The sequence below is a fragment of the Carassius carassius genome, chromosome 26 (assembly GCF_963082965.1).
Source record: "Carassius carassius chromosome 26, fCarCar2.1, whole genome shotgun sequence".
In the NCBI taxonomy this organism is placed as follows: domain Eukaryota; kingdom Metazoa; phylum Chordata; class Actinopteri; order Cypriniformes; family Cyprinidae; genus Carassius; species Carassius carassius.
In genome coordinates this window covers 8,740,610-8,758,446 of record NC_081780.1, presented here as the reverse complement: position 1 = coordinate 8,758,446, position 17,837 = coordinate 8,740,610, and the positions used below count along the sequence as shown (strand labels likewise).

At 37.1% G+C, this 17,837-nt stretch overlaps 1 protein-coding gene across 3 annotated transcripts; it reads right to left on the bottom strand.

Moving 5' to 3' along the window:
* Window positions 1-202: 202 nt before the first annotated feature.
* LOC132105703 (dual specificity tyrosine-phosphorylation-regulated kinase 2) lies at window positions 203-17,086 on the bottom strand. 3 transcript variants are annotated; one of them, XM_059511026.1, is made up of 4 exons: window positions 17,001-17,086; window positions 16,759-16,897; window positions 7,006-7,136; window positions 203-3,044 (listed from the first exon to the last, which is right to left on the bottom strand). In XM_059511026.1, the coding sequence occupies exon 4, from the start codon at window positions 3,021-3,023 to the stop codon at window positions 1,452-1,454; it is 1,572 nt and encodes a 523-aa protein (XP_059367009.1). In that variant the 5' UTR covers window positions 3,024-3,044; window positions 7,006-7,136; window positions 16,759-16,897; window positions 17,001-17,086; the 3' UTR covers window positions 203-1,451. The 3 variants fall into 3 exon arrangements, with proteins under 3 accessions (XP_059367009.1, XP_059367007.1, XP_059367008.1); XM_059511024.1 differs by lacking the exons at window positions 16,759-16,897; window positions 17,001-17,086 and adding an exon at window positions 7,501-7,912; XM_059511025.1 differs by lacking the exons at window positions 16,759-16,897; window positions 17,001-17,086 and adding an exon at window positions 7,392-7,509.
* Between the last annotated feature and the right edge of the window lie 751 nt (window positions 17,087-17,837).

The following is a 17,837-nucleotide window of genomic DNA, read 5'->3' as shown; positions in this document are numbered from 1 at the left end:
CATTATACCATAAATCACTCAATTGATCCACCTATGTTAGCTCTTCGTTGAAACAATAAAATTAAATAAACTTTTACACCCATGTCAGTCAAATAATTTTTTCCATGCTACAAAAATGGCCAGCCTTTTTATTTTCAAATCCAGCTGTTCTAGATTTGGGGAAAAAGTGTTATTAATGGCTTATTTGTAACATTATTTATTAATAAAAAAGGGAACAACCTTTTAGAATTTTAACTCTGGCCTGATATTAGCAAATCCACACAATGATTATGTAACAATATGAGGGTATGCAATGTAGCCATCTGTATTTTCTTAGTAGTTATACATTTGATTCAAGACTTGAATCACGTGTCATGCTCTGCCAAAACATTGTCCACCTAAAATATTTATCTTTATTAGCATCGGTACTTGCTTGCATTCAGGTAAATGCAATTTCCTGCCTTCCTATTCTTCAATTCTTAGTCCTAGTCACTCCAAAACAGCATCCACTTTAAAGACAAAAGAAATCTAGAATCTAACTCGCAAACTAACCAGTCTTTGCTCATTGTAATTACACAACACTGTTTTGATCCATGATCCATGAGCATTAAGGATCAAGTTATAAAAAAATAATAAATAAAAAAGGTAAAGCACCATTTTTTTCATTACTTGTTCAAAAGCAACTCTTCCAGTGAATAGCTTATAATAACATAAACGTACACCTGTCAAGTACTACTGAGAACTTTACTGTTTCTATCAAACCACATCAATTCCTTTAAATTTGCCATGAATCTACAGTAATGTAGACCACTCTAGACACCCTCTCTTTTACTCATAATTTATTTGAGGAATGTCAAGAGATTCATAGGCACAAACCAATACTATCATGTAAACATTTCTGCTATCTCATAACAGTCTGCAACATCCACTTTCCATTATGACCGGTTTCTCTTACCATGGTGTGTTCTGTATTCTTGATATTGACAAGAATGATGCTGGGAAATGCAACAAGCCTCAGATCACATAGCTTTTAGTAAAATGCATTTTTAATCCTCACCCATTAACGCACTATTTATCTGACAGGATCTGAGGGTGGTGATTAAAAATTCAGAAGCACACAAAACAATGTATTCTATCATTACTTCATTGTGGCGAGGCCATTTACTTTTTATGCTACAAGATTTAGGTATTAAACCAAGTGGGACTTTTAGTTATTATAGACCATATTGTATGAATGCTCCTTCAAAGCAGGATTCAACCAGCCCTGAGATAAAAACTTAAAAGTGTTGTTCCCCCTTTCTTGGCCATTTGAACTTTCCTAGAAAAAAAAATCCAACTAAAGGTGCTACAAAGCAGTTCATAAATTTTGGATATGCTAACGACTCTTATTTCTAAAAGTGCCACACTTCTGAATTCTCAGCTTTGCACAATTTCCAATATTAGAATTTCAAAGAAAAAAAAGAAATTAGTCTTCAGCTAACTAATTTTGGCAGCACTGTCCTTTGTTGTATATTCCCATTGGCATCAGTCATTTGTGCCAGGTTAGTCCTTAATTTTGTGGCTGAGCCAGAAGGGGGAGGTAATTTGGAGATTGAAGCTATAGCACCAGTACCCTCAGTGATCCGTTTTACGGTGGTTTTCTCCCCAGTGGGAGGTTTTGGCAAGCGTCTTCTGAGCCATGGGTGGCGAAGGGCCTGACTAGGGGTCATGCGCAGGGACGGGTCCCACTCTAGACACTGTTTGAGAAAGTCCAAGAAGAGGGGGTCGTCACAGCCCTTAAGTGCTGTCACCCAGTCTCTGCTGCCTGGTGGACCTCTGAGCTTGCCCCTACGTGACCTTCCCCCATTCAACACCACTGAGCCATCAGGTAAGGTTGTGACTGTGCAGTAACGGGGGTATCCCTTTGAACTGACAAAATTTTTGGCTCTCTTTGATGAATCCAGTAGCTTCTGGGAGGGCATACCCAGCAGCTCTATGACACATGCTAGTTGGTCCCCTTCATCTTCTCCAGGCAAGAGAGGGTACCCTGTAAGTAATTCCGCTAAGATACAACCTAGGCTCCACATATCAATTGGCATCCCATATCGGGCACCCAGAATGACCTCTGGAGCCCTGTAGAAGCGTGACTGTATGTATGTGTAGACCCGTTGATGCTCGTAGCAGCTGGAGCCAAAGTCTATCACTTTTATCCCACTGCGCCCCTGCTGCTTCAAAAGGATATTCTCAGGCTTGAGGTCGCAGTGAATGATTCTGTTCTTGTGTAAGGAGTCGAGACACTGCAAGATGGAGTGTGCAAACTTGCGCACTAGTGGCAAACTAAAGCCCTGAAACTTGTTTTTCTTGACAAGTTCATAAAGGTTCATGCTAAGCAACTCAAACGTCATGCAGATATGGTTGCGGAATGTGAAGTTCTCCAGCATGTGGATGACATTCATGGTGGAGTCCTTATCCTGTTTGCGTAAGTGTTCCAGAATGCGAATTTCCTCAGCTGCTTGGCGATGGAATCGCTTTTCATTCCGTACCATTTTCAAGGCTACTTGCTGGTGGTTCTTGTGGTCGTAGGCCTTCACCACCTGGCCAAAACTGCCTTTACCAATAACCTTAAGTACCTCATACCTATATGCTATATGGTCATGGGGCACATGAATGTAGGAGCCCTGATCATCATCATAACCGCCATTGTTTGAACCCCCAACTACTCCTTGTCTTTTCTTTGCATTTGGACCTATAAAATAGATCTCAGGGTAGCTAAAGATCTCTTGGTGTTCAAACACTGAAAGCTTAGACATGTACTGTTTCATGGCCTGCTCAGGAGACAAGGGTGCTGGCTTGGGTTTGCTTTCAGTTGATTTGATGGAAGTTGAGCTGCCTTGTCGACACTGGCTGCTTTCTTGCTGCTTCTCTGGCATGGCTGGACCTGCTCTACCTAACGGTGTCAACCCATTGGGTTGTGCAGTCAGCACTGTCCGTTTGTTGCTATTCTCCTCGAACAGCTGTTGAACGTGGATCTGCTGGTGATTCCCGACATGCAGATGTTCATTCATTGTGTGCTTATTGCCTCCAGCCTGGATAAGGTAAAACAAAAACAACATGCATCATTTGAGGATTGATTTCAAAATAAATTAAGAGAACACAGCTGATATAACAAACCAAATTTAGATTTGACGCAAAACAGACTAGAGCTATAGAATCTTTTGAAGGTATTGAAAATTCAACTAATTTCAACCTTTAAGTTTAAGGTGAAAGGTAGGTCACTTCAGGCCAGATAACACTATTGTTGTAAGAATGACTAACAATTTTTCCATGATTCTCCACAATAGGCTTGCATATTGTATATGTATTTGGATACACTAAAAAAATAAGAAAAGCCTAGACAGGGTACAACTAAATGCTCTGAACCCCCCCTCCCCTGAACCCCGTCCTTCCACTCCCCCTCCCACTAACAAACTGTGACCTGTACCAGACACTTTGTGCAACATTGGTCTGCTCATCTCTTCAGTCAGTTTAAATAAAGAACTGCTCCCTAAAAATTGTCACTTTAAATTAGTCTGATTAAGCTCTTTTGCACTACAATCATTTAATCTGCAATCATGCGCCTTGTGCTGCTTTAACTGTATTTCTTTTACATGCCTTTATTTATATAGTTGTATTTTATATTTAATCTCTATATTTATTTTTATGCTCTACTGTTAGTATTATCTGTATGCACCAAGGGTCTGAGAGTTACGCAATTTCAATTCTCTGTATGTATGTGCTGTACATGTGTAAGAATTGACAATTAAGCAGACTTGACTTTACTTATTGGATCAAGAGGAATGAAGCCTCCTAAACTAAAGACCAGAGATCAGCACATAATATACAGAATGAAAAGAAAGGTATTGACTTTGGACTGAACATGATGGGACCTTCTCACATAATCATGTAAACATTTTTTTTCTATTTTTGCAAAGGAATCAATGTGATCATGACTTCATGGTTTGCATAATTTACTTCAAAATGTTACATAACTGTTCTAAAAGATTGGTTTCTGAGGTGTAGAGTGCAATTTCTTAAACTTTCAAATGCTATTTGTTCTTAAGCCTTGTTTTTAGAATGGGGAAATAAGACTTGTGCACAAAGCTATGGAAGGCGAGGGTTTTGTTTATTTAAGGACATTAGACATGAATTTCCTGCTTTCCTGAATCTCCTGCCCGGCAAGATGCTTGCTTCCTTGATAATGTGATTACCTCTGCATCTTGTTTTTACAAGGACTTCCTGTTGCTTCAGTCAGACATTTGTGGCAACTTTCTCATTCTATACAAAAACAAAAACGCTTACACCTTTGAACATGACTCCCTTGACATGGCTGCTGTCCTATTATTTCAGACTAATAGTTTTAATGGATTAGTGTTTATTTTTGTGTTTTGAATGGTAATGCTCATAAATCCACTTAATTGTGCTTTATTGTCTAATCTCAGCCATGCTGTATTCACATGCAGAAAGAGTGATAATCTCTAAAACTAAATAACATATAAGGGTGATACAAGACTTTTGATTTTTTTCAGATCCTTTTAATCTCAAACTATTTGTAATCCCCAGATGGTCAGTGCTGATGTTTCTACACTTCTGACTGAAGATAAAGAGTAATACCCAGCTTGAACTCTAAATCCAAGGGCTCTGATACAATATGCTCTTAAAACACTCAATATACAGCCATATTTATTTTCCCCTGCCTTATACAAGACAAGAGCAGTGACAATGATGTACTGTAGAACAACAAGGCTCTGGTTTAGAAAACTAAATGCCAAATCTAAATATAAATGTAACCAATAGCTAATCCTAAATCAATAATCCAGTCTTTAGGTGTCACACAAAAAAAATGACACCAGTTTATTTGAGCAAATGATATAAAGCAGAGATTTATGGATTGGTTGAGGCAGGGTAGTCTAAATAACTTACCAGCCACCCAAAAAAAAAACAAAAAAAACCCGCAATTTCTAAAGGAACCATCTTTTAGAGATTATGCATCATGGACAAGATACCCTCCCATCTTGTGTAGGAACTAAGAGTGAATCTGAATAAAGCTTCAATTTAATTATTCTGTACTTGGCTGCCCTGTCGGTTAATTCTAACATGATCTGGACAGGTAGGGGGTCAATGCTCACTTACTCTGCAAAATACATATAGCCTACTGCATGATTGAAGTGCTAAAAAGCTGTGATTCAACTGCCCTAAATGAGATTAACTGGACTTTGAAAGATATTTCATTTTATTTTATTTAAGACAAATGCAGAGAGAACAAGTCCCCATGTTTCATACTAAATGCCATACATGATTCGACTTAGTACGCAGACAATATAAAAGAAATGTATTTTAATATCTTAAATAATCAGCTCTATATACAGCATCAAAAAATCTGATTTAATTTGTTGATGTAATCTGTTACATAACCAAGGAATGAGCCCTTTAAAATTACTGTTAACATCATCATATCATAGCTCATCATCACACCTAATTACCATGTAAGTAATAAGCAAGGGCAAGGTGCAAGTTATAATTACCAGTAAGATGTGAGGTTTATTTTGCATCTTCAGAAACCTAAAAAAAAATCCTAAATGGAAGTAAAGCAAGGTCTGCATGGTCTTCACTTATTCGCTAAAACAGGGCATACATGATTATCTGCAAATGTATATAGCAGTTAAATGTCATTAAATATACATGTTGGTTTAAGAGATTTGCAAATACAATGCTAAGATGTAATTTGATGCAAGTAGATAAATAACAAATCACAGGAAATCTGTCTTGTTAGAGAATGCAGACATACAAATGCACCTACCACGCGAGCCTGTGTCTATATTTTACCCATATTAGAATGACAGCTAAAAAAAGAACTCCAGGGTACTTAGTCATAAATGGCATTGATCCAATTCTTGTATTTAATTCAGAATAACGTTGAATACACTTATATGAACTGCAATTCTTTAAACTTTACTAATAAACAAATTACTTGACTATCATGCATTATGAGCTTATATATTGGAATATCCAGTTTATTATTATAATACCATGCAATATATCCTTGCCATGCAGACTCAATGGATTATAATTTTGGATGTATAGATTTACATAAGGAAATTCACTAGATTTCAGTTGTGCCTGTTGGCGTCACACTTATGGCCTGAGCATTCCCATCCCCCACTAATGGCAACACACAATACATCAGCCAATGACTCTGAGCGAGCCACTGATCATTACTACTGCTCATGTTCCTTTCCTAAAAAAAAACAAGTATTATATTTACCAAAACAATGGGTAAAGCATGCATTTTGGTTTTCAAAATGTTGAAACTACTGTTAAGGTCTTCTTACTACTGTCTTTTAAAAATGCATACCTTGCAAATAAAGTACTACTGTCTTTTAAAAATGCATACCTTGCAAATAAAGTGCTGATTTTGTCTTAACCATCATCAAATTTCATTTTTAAGTTTATAAACGTGTCAGACTTTCTTTTCTGTCAGAACCTTGCTTATGCACTGCCAACATCTCACAATATTGACACAATATGGACTATTACTTCAGGGCTCTGAACAATACAAGCTATAAAGCATATTGAAATGTGTGCTTGGTGGTCAGAGGAAAATTAGAAATAATTTTTTTAGGGCTGTCAAAGTTAATTTGTTATAACCATAATCTATCTTTTAACAATAACCTATCTTGCTCAGTGTGACTTGTAAGGAACTATTCTTTGTAAAAATGCAGTCAAACACAAAAATATTGCAAAAAGCACAGTATAAACAGATTCATACTGAACTGAAAATGGTTTTCTTATACCTCACATATACCTCAAACATTAATCAAAAATGTGTAGGAAAAACACATACAGTAATCTAAATACAAAGTAAATGTTTTCCACATATTTTAAATTGTTTTGAAATCAGCACACGTGACAATAAAAAAGCCTCATAATTACTTAATTTTGAAAAAACACCACGAGAACAAATAAAGGGACATGAAAGGTGGAAACGGAAAGCAAGAAGGTTCATTTTACCGTGAGAGAGTTGCTGTTCCTGAGTGGTGGTAATGTGACGGGTGATGTGACTTCAGTCCCGGCTCCAGGTCGGGGACCCCCGATGCCCAGTCCTGGGGAAGACTGGAGCTGGCAAATCTCACCCCCTTTGCCTGTTGAAAAACAGTAAAAATGTATTTGGTAAAATGTTTACACTGCCTGTCAGTATTTTTAAAAGACAAAAGAAAACGATATCCCCGTGACGTTACATGCATTGATACATAATAATCTAGTCTCTATAGCAACAGTAATAATTAACCAATAAATACAAAACGGTTGCTTTTCCATTGCTGTTTCCGGGGCTTATGCTACTGTACTCGACCATGCAGTCAACGGCGAGCAATGAAACGAAAAGCTGCGAGCCTTACAAGCGTAATGGAGCATTTAAATCGGATAAATAAGCCATTTCCTCAATCCACTCCGGAGAATAAACGAGAGCGGCGTCGCTCTCTTAGATCCGGGCATTGTGTTCCTTACCAGTCGGGTGGACAGCAGCAGCAGCGCAGGGTTTCTTGGTTAACATGGCCGCTTGAGAATCACACACACACACACACACACGCAGAAAAGCCACTTCAGAGTTTCTCCCCTCCTCCCTGTGATCTCCCACTCTGACTGCTGCTACTCCAATCAGCTACATCCAGACCTGAGCGAGCAAACTCTAGGGGCTTCTTCCTCAAACTCTACCCGATTTCGCGTTATCATCGCTTGGAAACGTGCAAAACAAACAAAGACGCACGCATGGCTGTGAACTGCTCCGCACTATTGGGCCTAGGACATTCTGCACAGCCCGTGGCATTCTCTCACACACATACACTAAACGGACTATACTTTAAACCGGTTTAGGGTGTTGTCTGGACTTATCTATCAGCCTCGTTCGCCTCCACCTTCTGTACTCTCCCCCCCCCATGCGGCAAGCCCTTTTCACATTGATCTGTGAATAGTAGCCTCTCTATTAATGCAATAGTGACACTTATCTTTTACAAAGGCACTAAAAACCATTAATTTGGTAGGCCACTGCTACCAATACGTATTTTATATTTTTAGTTAGTTGTAATTACTCAGTTTTTATAGTAGCCTATTTCCTGCTCACCTTAGTAAATGAACAAATTAATGAATGAAAGGGTCGTACTTCATATTAGGTGGCCTTAACTACTATGTAATTACATTTAAATTAATCCTTTGATACAATTGTGTACATACATGTTTTTACATTGTAATTATATATTAAAACCATATGAAGTTACATCTGTAATCAATTCCTGAAATTACATTTATAATAACACTGTAGACCCATGCCTTACACCTTAACCCACCCTTAAACCTACCCAAACCACCAAACCTGTTGCTAACCTTACCCAAATCCCACCTCAATAGCAGCAAATGTGTTTTGTAATACAATACAACCACAATAAATAGCCTACATTGTACTTTTTTGGTTAAGTACATAGTAGTTAAAACTATACCTAATATAAAGTTTGACCAATTAATTAATGAATGCATGTATGATACAAAAGTCTACTACTGAAATAAAAACAGAAGTTGTCATGTTAAAATGGCTTGCCATTCTCCCAAAGGACACCAATCACAATCCCAAACAGCACAAATTCAGTTAGTCACACACCTGATGCCACAAGTTTGTTTACATGTGCATACTGTAAATTTTATGAAAAACCTTTTTTTTCATGCTTTCAGTCCTTTTTCAATCACACACAATTATAGCATGCAATTTTGAAACTTGTTAACTTTGGTAACATTTGTGATTAAAATGTACTCTTGAGTTTGAAGAGTCTAAGAAAAAAGTTGATATTTCACAGAGAGTCAGATAGTCTTAACTACTTCTTGATTTCATGTGAACATTCACAAATGAACAGATCTGTTTATTTCTTTGCCCATTTGAAAGATGTCCGGTAAAAGCCAGGTTGCCTTAAATATTATAACAAACTATTGCCTTATCATTTGTAACTTTCTGCTGTGTTTTATTGACCAACTAATTTTTTTTCCCACTGGTTACAAATTAACATTTTAAATTATGAACTTCCTTTTACACTTTAAGCACGTTATTCTTGCATGACAGTTGAAATTACTGTCCACTAGAGGGTGGAGTGAGTGTGGCATATCATTACTGCCTCCACATGTACTGTACATTTAGTTCCCAAACAAGAGCCATGTATGTACATATTAGATTATGTTGCCTAATTTGATTGCTTGATTTAATTTTAGTACAGTTGCATCAAATACAACACTACACAAAAATAATGTCCCAGATTCCTCTTATATCACGGACTTTAAACAGCTGCTGGTAAATTTGTAAAATGCATCACTACAGATAAAAAATAATCCAAGCTACATTTCAAAGCACATTCTATGGTGATTAGGTTATATGTGATGTGATTGAATCTGTGTATTATCTAAGAGACATCAAGCACAATAACAATGATTGATCTTATTCCTCTGAGTGAGTACTGTTGTGGTTTTGAGTTTCATCAACTCAGATAATCCTATTTCAGTCTTTGAAAAGTGGTATATCCCAAAAGATGTGATTTTTGATGATGATAATTTAATTCAGGCTCAGCATTTTAAAACAAAAATATTATCGCAGTTTCCATCTACTAGTCATGTCAGAAAAAAAAAAAATTCTTGCACAGCACTGAATATGAGGCAGTTATTTTAGAGAATTTACTGTTGAATCTGGCTTCACTTTAGGCCTCTAAAACAAACAAAAAGCAAGGTTCAGCATACAAAATGTACACTCTCTAAAAATGTAAAATGCAAAATAAAAACAAGTCACAATCATCTACCCCATCCATCCCCCCAGGAAGCAAGCTAATGTAGTGTCACATGTCAGGCTGTGGTCAGAAGGGAGCAGGGTATGCTGGGATGGCTGTCATGGCATTTGTCACTGCGGTTACTGGGAAACATCAGGAGGCACTATGTAAGGAATTGGGGCTCTGATAACAGGATTGGGTCATTTTAAACAGGGAGTGTAAAAAGGGCTGATCTAGGGGTAGTGTTAATTCTCACATTATTGCCTTATAGTTTCTTATAGGGCTGACAGAACCCTTTTGCTGAGGCATAGCCATGCAGTCACTGGCATGGCACTCAGGGCCAAAAGCTGTGAAAAGACCTGCAGAAGTGCGATAGCAATAGAATCATTGGGGTTATTTGCAGTTGAGTTCCTCCGCTGCTTATGTAAATACTGACATGCCTTTGCTTTCTATTAACAAACAAAGGGAGTTCAAACCCCATTCTCAGATACCCCCTTTACTAGGCCAAATCTACTATGATATTTGTACCAAATGTCTTATGGCAGAGGTTCTCAACCATGGGGCCTGGGTCTATGAGGGCTCTCCAGGGTGCCTTGGGTTGGGATGTTATCACAAAAAATAGAGTAGTTTTTTTATTTTGCCAAAATGGTTTTGGAGGGCTGAAACCTTTTTCCAAAGGTGTGTTTTGGCTTGTCAGCATTTTTTTTTTGTACACAATGTGGATAAGCTACAGCAAGTAAACATGTCAACAGTGTTGACACTAGGCTGAGTTGACAATATTCATTTCTCAATCAAAAAATTCCTTTATCGAAAAACTGATATTGATGCTCAAGTCCCCAAATCAGTCTTAGTCTATACTGATGCAATAACAAAACATTACTAAACATAATTTGTAATGCACCTGTAATAATTGTTACATTTGATATGTAACATAGTCTCAGCTTTTATTTAAATTCATACCATAAATGTCATTTTAGCACAATATAACTATTAGTTATGGCACTAGTTTCAACCGTAGAAAGATATCAATAAAACAGCTTGTAAACAATGTCACATAATGTTACCTCTAATTTACCTTGAGAAATTCATTCAATGTTCATGACTCATTAATTTGAAAAAATAACCCCAGAAAAAAATCACTTTGCTAAATATATGCCCTGTATTACATATTCATATTTTTTTATATATATATATTTTTACTTAACCTGGGTAGCGTCAATGTATCATTAAAAAGTGGATATGAAAATGTACTAATGTGTAATTAAAAACATTTGTATGTAATAACATTTTGTTTTAAGTGTTTAATTATTAAATACATTTAATTTGTTAACTGATTATTAAATAAACATTATTTTCAGGTTTAGTTAAATTAAAACATTAATTGTGGTTTCTAAAAAATGACTTATAAGACAAAGACTTTGATCTTTAAGGGATGAGTGATTTCCTGAGGAACACCACAATAGCAGGTTGCTGTTTTTCCATACATCATTTCTTACAATTTTATCTGGAATACAATATATACAATACAATAATACAACAACAAAAAATATGGGAAAAAATTACTGAATGAATGGATGGATGAAGGTGCAACAGTTCATAAATGGTTGTATACAAAATACTAGAAAATTGTTGGAAAATATGCATGCAAAAGCAAAAGTAAAAAAAGAAAACGAAAAAAATAGACATAGTTTAGAGTTCATAGATATCTACATAATACTAACTGCTCCCATAAGACAAAAAAAAAAAAATCTATATTTTAAACCACTAACCTGGCAAACGTTTGGCAAGCCCAGTGATTATTTCATCATTAAAAGTACTCCAGGTGTCAGTCCAGTAGCTTGTAAACATGACTTTGTTATCAGTCTGGTCGACTGATTAAAAAATGCTGTGACCCTTTACTCTAGGAAGTTCTGTAAAGCCAGTCAATTAAATTAGAGCTCTCAAGATTGAGAAAGTACTTCCTAGTTTTGTAAGCAATATGCATCAGATGATTAGCAAACAGATTGTGGGAGGGCTGTCTGAGGCGCAGACTACGGTTATGATAAAAGACATAAAATGGTAGCCCCTTCTTTGTACAATGATGTCTTCTTGTACTTACACCATCAGCTTAGAGGGAGGATGCAACATGCAAGCCTTGGTCTATATTTAGTTGCTTTACTTTTAGAACTGCTGGAGCATCCAGGCATCAGAACGCTACTCTAGATATGTGTGGAGATTCCAGACTGAGCTTTCTCCGCTTGGCAACATGCTCAATGAGGCACATGGATGCAGTGACAGCCTTCAGAATATGGGGATAAATATGCAGCTAACACAGATAGATGGTTCATGCAACATCACATAATACAGTATATGCCAGATTGTAGTATCATGTGTTGCTCTCATATGTACAGCTTGCTTTGTATAAGTCAAGTTAAATTTATGTCAAGTTCGGATTTGCATTGCGCAGATAACCTATTTTTAACCTTTTATCCTGTCAGTACTAGCTTGTTCTATACATACTGCTACAAGTTTCTGGCTGATAGACATACCATATAAAGCATTTTTCTTTACTACTCACCTTGTAAAAAGAAAAAGAAACACAAAAGCGGTCTGTTAAAAGCCTGAATGAACCTAAGTTCCCCCCTGGTGATTAATTAAAGTGTGTATAACCTCACCTGCTCTGCTGTAACAATAATGAACCCAGCAGACAAAACACTTCATAATAATATCCAGTCCTGGGGACAGATAGGGGAAGTATACACATGAGAGCTTTTCAAAAGCACCCACACACACCTGAAAGTTTTTACTGTTTCCATCATGTTCCATAACTCAAAAATAGGCTATAAAAATAATGTCGCCAGTTCTGTACACACATGCTTTATTCCAAAACCTAGTGAAATCTTGGTGAAAAAAGAATTACAAGAGGGCAGATGAGGAATACTGTTGACTGATATCAACATTTACATTTTTGAGCTGTGTATTTTTATGCTTATTAGAGTATCATACCTTTAGCTTAGCAGCATGCTAACAAACTCTATAAGAATGAATTGTCAGGAGTTGTGCAGATTATCATTTTGTTGTTTTTGTGGCGCATGTGGTTGGTGCCACATAAAGCATTAAAATGGTCACTTATTTGGTTACTTGGCATTTAGGAAGCTGCTTTTGAAGCCAGCTGTTTATGTTGACAGTGGACATCAAGTCATTTAACTAGATTTAGGAAGAGAAATATAATTTCCTTGTGTTTACAATACACAAAAACCTCTTATCCGTCATTGAAAGACTCAACAGATGTACAGCAATTAAACTCCAGTACTCTGTACTATTATATATGAACATATATGAAATAATCCACCAACTCTTAAACTATTTCAGTCAGGTACCAGTGCAGAAACGGTTAATAAAAACTATAATATTCTTGTAAATATTAGCATAAAGCTCAAAACAGGTGGCAGGTGTATCTCAGAGCCTACAGACTCCGTTTTGGCCAATTAGGATTTTGGGCCAAAACAAAAGCACAGATGGCTGAAGTACCATTTCCATCTGGTTAATAATACAATCAGGTTTATGAAATGAGCTTGTGTACTGTTTAGTGATTCGATCTGTTGTCAGCCCCTCACATCAATGGCAAATCAATAGATACTGGGCTGGAGAGCTGTCTTGCAAATCAACACTCCTGACACACAGCTTGACTGATGAGAGACTCAACAAAATGGTGGCTGGTTACATAACAAATGAGTCATGTACACACGTTAGACTATATTTGCATGCACACTCCCTGCCCACGCAGAGTGTCTGGGCAAATATAAACATGCGATCGCACAAAAAGACTGGGTTATAAATAATAAATAAAAAATGAAGTTTACCTATGAGAATAGACAGTGACTTAAGTACTGTTTGTAGGGAATTACGTCAACCTACAGTACTTCCCCGTTTACATGAATTTACTTTGAAATATAACACATTAGGTAGTTTTCTTGTATTCTTGTAAGCTGTTTATATTGGCACACCAAGTGTAACTGAGCATGACTTGCAGGAGAATATAAAGAAAAAAATGTCAGTAGCTGAAATATGACAAATATGTCTGTCACCTCAGATAATTGCAATTTTCAGGATAAAATCTCAATACTGACATGTACAAACAGACGTTCACGTTCTGTACTCGTTCACATTGTCTTTCTTTCTCTCTACATTACAGATCCGTCTCCCAAAGAAAGTTCTCTGAGGCAATAGAGCATATTTTTGTCAGCTCCGCTGTCATACATTCACCCACACTGCATATATTTAGCAAGGTTTATTTTTAAAGCCATCTGGTGGATTTTTGTAGAAAAGCTTGGAAATGCCTCTGAAAAATCATCAGTACTATTCACAGTAGCACTGAATCAAATATGATACATATATAAGATGCGAGGCAGTGACTCAAACAGTTTCATGCAACAAAGTCTAACCATGCTATAAATGACTACTTTTTTCCACATGCTTTCACACTGTTTTCTCATTCACTCACATATATGTCAGAGTATTGCATAAACGTACTAATGGCCGGAAGAATCTAAATTGTTTGAAATAAATAATTTCAAACATAAGGCTTTTGTGTTTTGCATGAATGGGTAATGGTTTGTCACTGTTCGGATGAAGGGTTTCATGTATCTTCATTTGTGCATTGGATCCAAAGCTCTCAGGCAACATTAACCATGCTTGAATAGTTCAGTGCCTTGAGCTAAAGGTGGAAGCATCTCTCATTCCTACTATTTCTTGCCTCTGACACCTACATTCCCAGTATTTCCTGCCTCTGGGAAACCCCTCTGGCTAGAACACTTCTGTATGGTTTTGCCTATTGACAGCACATTGCTGAAGAAGGAGGTGTTCATTGTTGCCACATTGGAAAACTTGGCTACATTCATTCAAAGTCTTGTCTCGTCCCTAAATTCAGTCAAACTCTTCCTCCATTGTCACCATGGCTGCTAGTGCAACATCTGGCCTGTATAACGTATTCAAACGGATTGATTACAGAGGGAGCTAACTAACAAAGCAAGCATTTGTCTAAGTCTGTTGCAGTAATCCAGTGTAAGCCACTTTAGAGACCATGTAAAGAACGATGGATTTCAGCGCAACACGCTGCACATATGTTCTCTTGGGCACACAATAGTATTGTGCATGTTTAAACAGCCATCATTGAGCCCATCTGTAATATTGTTTACACCGGCTACACAAACTACAGAGACCAGTCCAGGACTGTGCAAATAATGTGTTGCTTGGCAACAATGAATCTTGATTATCAGCCTGAATAGCACAGGCCTTGTTTACATCCCACAACAGCAATAGTTTACAAGACAGGAATGGGTCTAGTTCAAATTACAATTTGTTTTTGATATTTACATTCAAGTCTATTGTAGTCATGCTGGTGGTTGGTAACATGCCTGCTTCTTTGGCATAGCTACATCAGCATAGCTAAAACAAAAGAAGCCCAAGCTTGAAATGGTTAACAAGGTTAACTACAGTTCTGTGGACCAATCAGCTCATTAGAAAATTGATGAATAGGCTATAACATCCAATCATATCATCTCTCACTTTGGGGGTGGAGCTAACATAAAAGTGCCATCTGCACAATTGAAAAGAGACACCAGACCCCCAACCTGAGACGCAGCATCACATTTTTAATATCCCCCACTGCTGATTAACTGTCACTCTTCAGTCAAGTTGAAATTAGAAATGGCAAACAAACAGAAAAGTCAATTTTCTTTCAAAATGTCAAATTATTTTTAGTGTAATGTGAATTAATGTCTGTATTAACAAAAATGATATGGGTGTTTAAATATTTATAACCCAGACGGGCAGTAGCTAGTATGCTGAGGTACGGTACACATCAAAACTGGCATTCACTGTATAAAGTCATTCATTCATAAAAAATAAACAAAAATCCTCTAGCAGGAGGCAAAGCAGAAAATGGCATCCATCAAACTAATTTCCCTTGGCACCAACGCAAAAGAACAACCTAGCTGACTACAAACTCAGTACTTTGGGTTCAGGTGGGAAGCCATTGAAATGCTTCAGTGAAGCTAATGAATTGACAATGCAAGGTTATGAACTACCACAGCCACTCCTGCTAGGGTAAAAGATATTTTAGAATTTCCTTCAGTTTTGTTTTCACTCTCATTTATTCCACCAGAGTAACCATAATGGAGTATAATGTGCAAATTTGGTCACAATGATGATGTGATCACTGTATAATCAACTGGAGAGAAGCATGAGGTGTGGCTCCCTTTTGCTCTTTCTTTATCTCATTATTTTCCTTTCAGTCTGAGTCTTATCTGATGCTCATTTTAGCAAACAAGAACACAGGCAAATATTTAACACCAGGCCCAAAGAGTGTCATCGAAACGGAAGAAAATTCAATATTGAAATACAATGACTCACCAAAACCTTTGAGATGCATCCTTAGCCATCATTTTGCTGTCATCAAACAGTAGCTGTGCTTCTTACATGAAGGCTGGACCAAAACTGAAGCAAGTTAATTATGCAGCCACCTCAGATACTGTGTTTTCACCAGATTCTAAGGCAGCATTATTACAACTTTCAGTGGAATGTCCTGAAGCACTGTTTATATGATGACTGTATTTGTTGCCTATGTGCCCTGTTCTGAACCACTTAGGATGCTGCTCCAGGATGCCAGCTAGAATTAGAATTAATAAGTAATAAAAGTTTTGATAATTTTTATCTTTATTAGGGGAAATACTTTGTGTCTCTCTCATTGCCAATAAAGGTAAATAGTTTCACCTTTGCGAGTTCCAATATGACAGAGCCCTCAATCTTAATCTCAGTGCTTGTAATTAAGGAGCATTTCTAATCTTCTGCTCCTGCATTTTCCCAAGAGAGTCATATTGATTTCTTATTCAGTGCTGCCTTATTTGGAATGCACAAACTGACACCAAGTCCATTTATTAAAACCACCTCTGTTACGCTCCAATTCTTTTTAAAGCTGTCCCTTGCTTACCTTAAAAGATGTGCCTTAGATGAAGGATCATTAGTGAAGGCTTTAAACACACACATTTCTCGTCACATTTTTCACTGATGGACATCGACCGTCTCAAGCAGGCTAAAAATCCAACTGGTTTCCTGTTCATTCTTCAATTCTGTTGGTTAAAAATGTGTTATTGAAGAGAAAACAAAAAAAGACATACAGCAGATGATGCAGTTTGGACCCATTGGCTTTCTGAGGAGCTTGAGACTTGTTACCTCACATATGATCACCGAAGCCTTCTGTTAGCAAAGCTCAAATGGCCAGGGCATGAGTACAGAGTAGATGTGTGACAAAGTAAAATTACACTGCTTAACAATTGATGGGGTTGAAAACGAAAATGTGTGTGTGCGAGAAAGACGCTCAACTTAACTCCTCCTTCCAAAGTAATGAGTACTGTCACTCTGTAATTGATCCACTGTATGGACCACCCTTTTCTGTGTTTTATCTTCTACTACTCAGCTCAACAGATATATTTTCACAGAGCATGAAGAAACCTACTCTGTGTCACACTAGTTAAACAACAGGATTAACAGTCTATCCATCAGCACTCATTCAGTCAAGATAAAAGTATCTGTTTACTTATAAATGATAGCAAAGCTTCTGCAGAAAAAAAATGTTATTTAGGTTAGCATGTAAAATAACTATACCATACAAATACTAGTATGTGCAACCTGTTACGAAGTCGATTCCAATTTGTAATGGTCAAAGGGACAGGTTATGGTCCTGTATAGTATGTCAGCATGGGGGTGGAGGACATTTGTTCACTGACTGCCATGTGACAGTAGGAATGTTCTTATAGGAATAGTTAAACCAAAAATGTCAATTCTTTTTGATACTCACGATAGAATTTAAATTTTGTGTAACACTGAAACATAAAACTTAAAGACTGTTACAAGCAAAATCATAACAAAAAGATACATAAAAATAGCTAAGAGTTATTGCACTCCTCTACTTTACCTCAATCTCCAGACACTGATCACCATATCAATCTTAAGCCACTGCTGCTGGTCATTCCTTATCATTATGACCCTTGGCTAGCAGCAATCAGTGCT

Excerpts from the sequence above, each read along its gene's own strand:
- LOC132105703 (XM_059511024.1), bottom strand. The coding sequence starts at position 7,546 with ATGTTAACCAAGAAACCCTGCGCTGCTGCTGCTGTCCACCCGACTG. Across the intron at positions 7,137-7,500 it reads TGCTGCTGTCCACCCGACTG|GCAAAGGGGGTGAGATTTGC; the intron begins GTAAGGAACACA and ends GTTTTTCAACAG. Across the intron at positions 3,045-7,005 it reads GGAACAGCAACTCTCTCACG|GCTGGAGGCAATAAGCACAC; the intron begins GTAAAATGAACC and ends TACCTTATCCAG.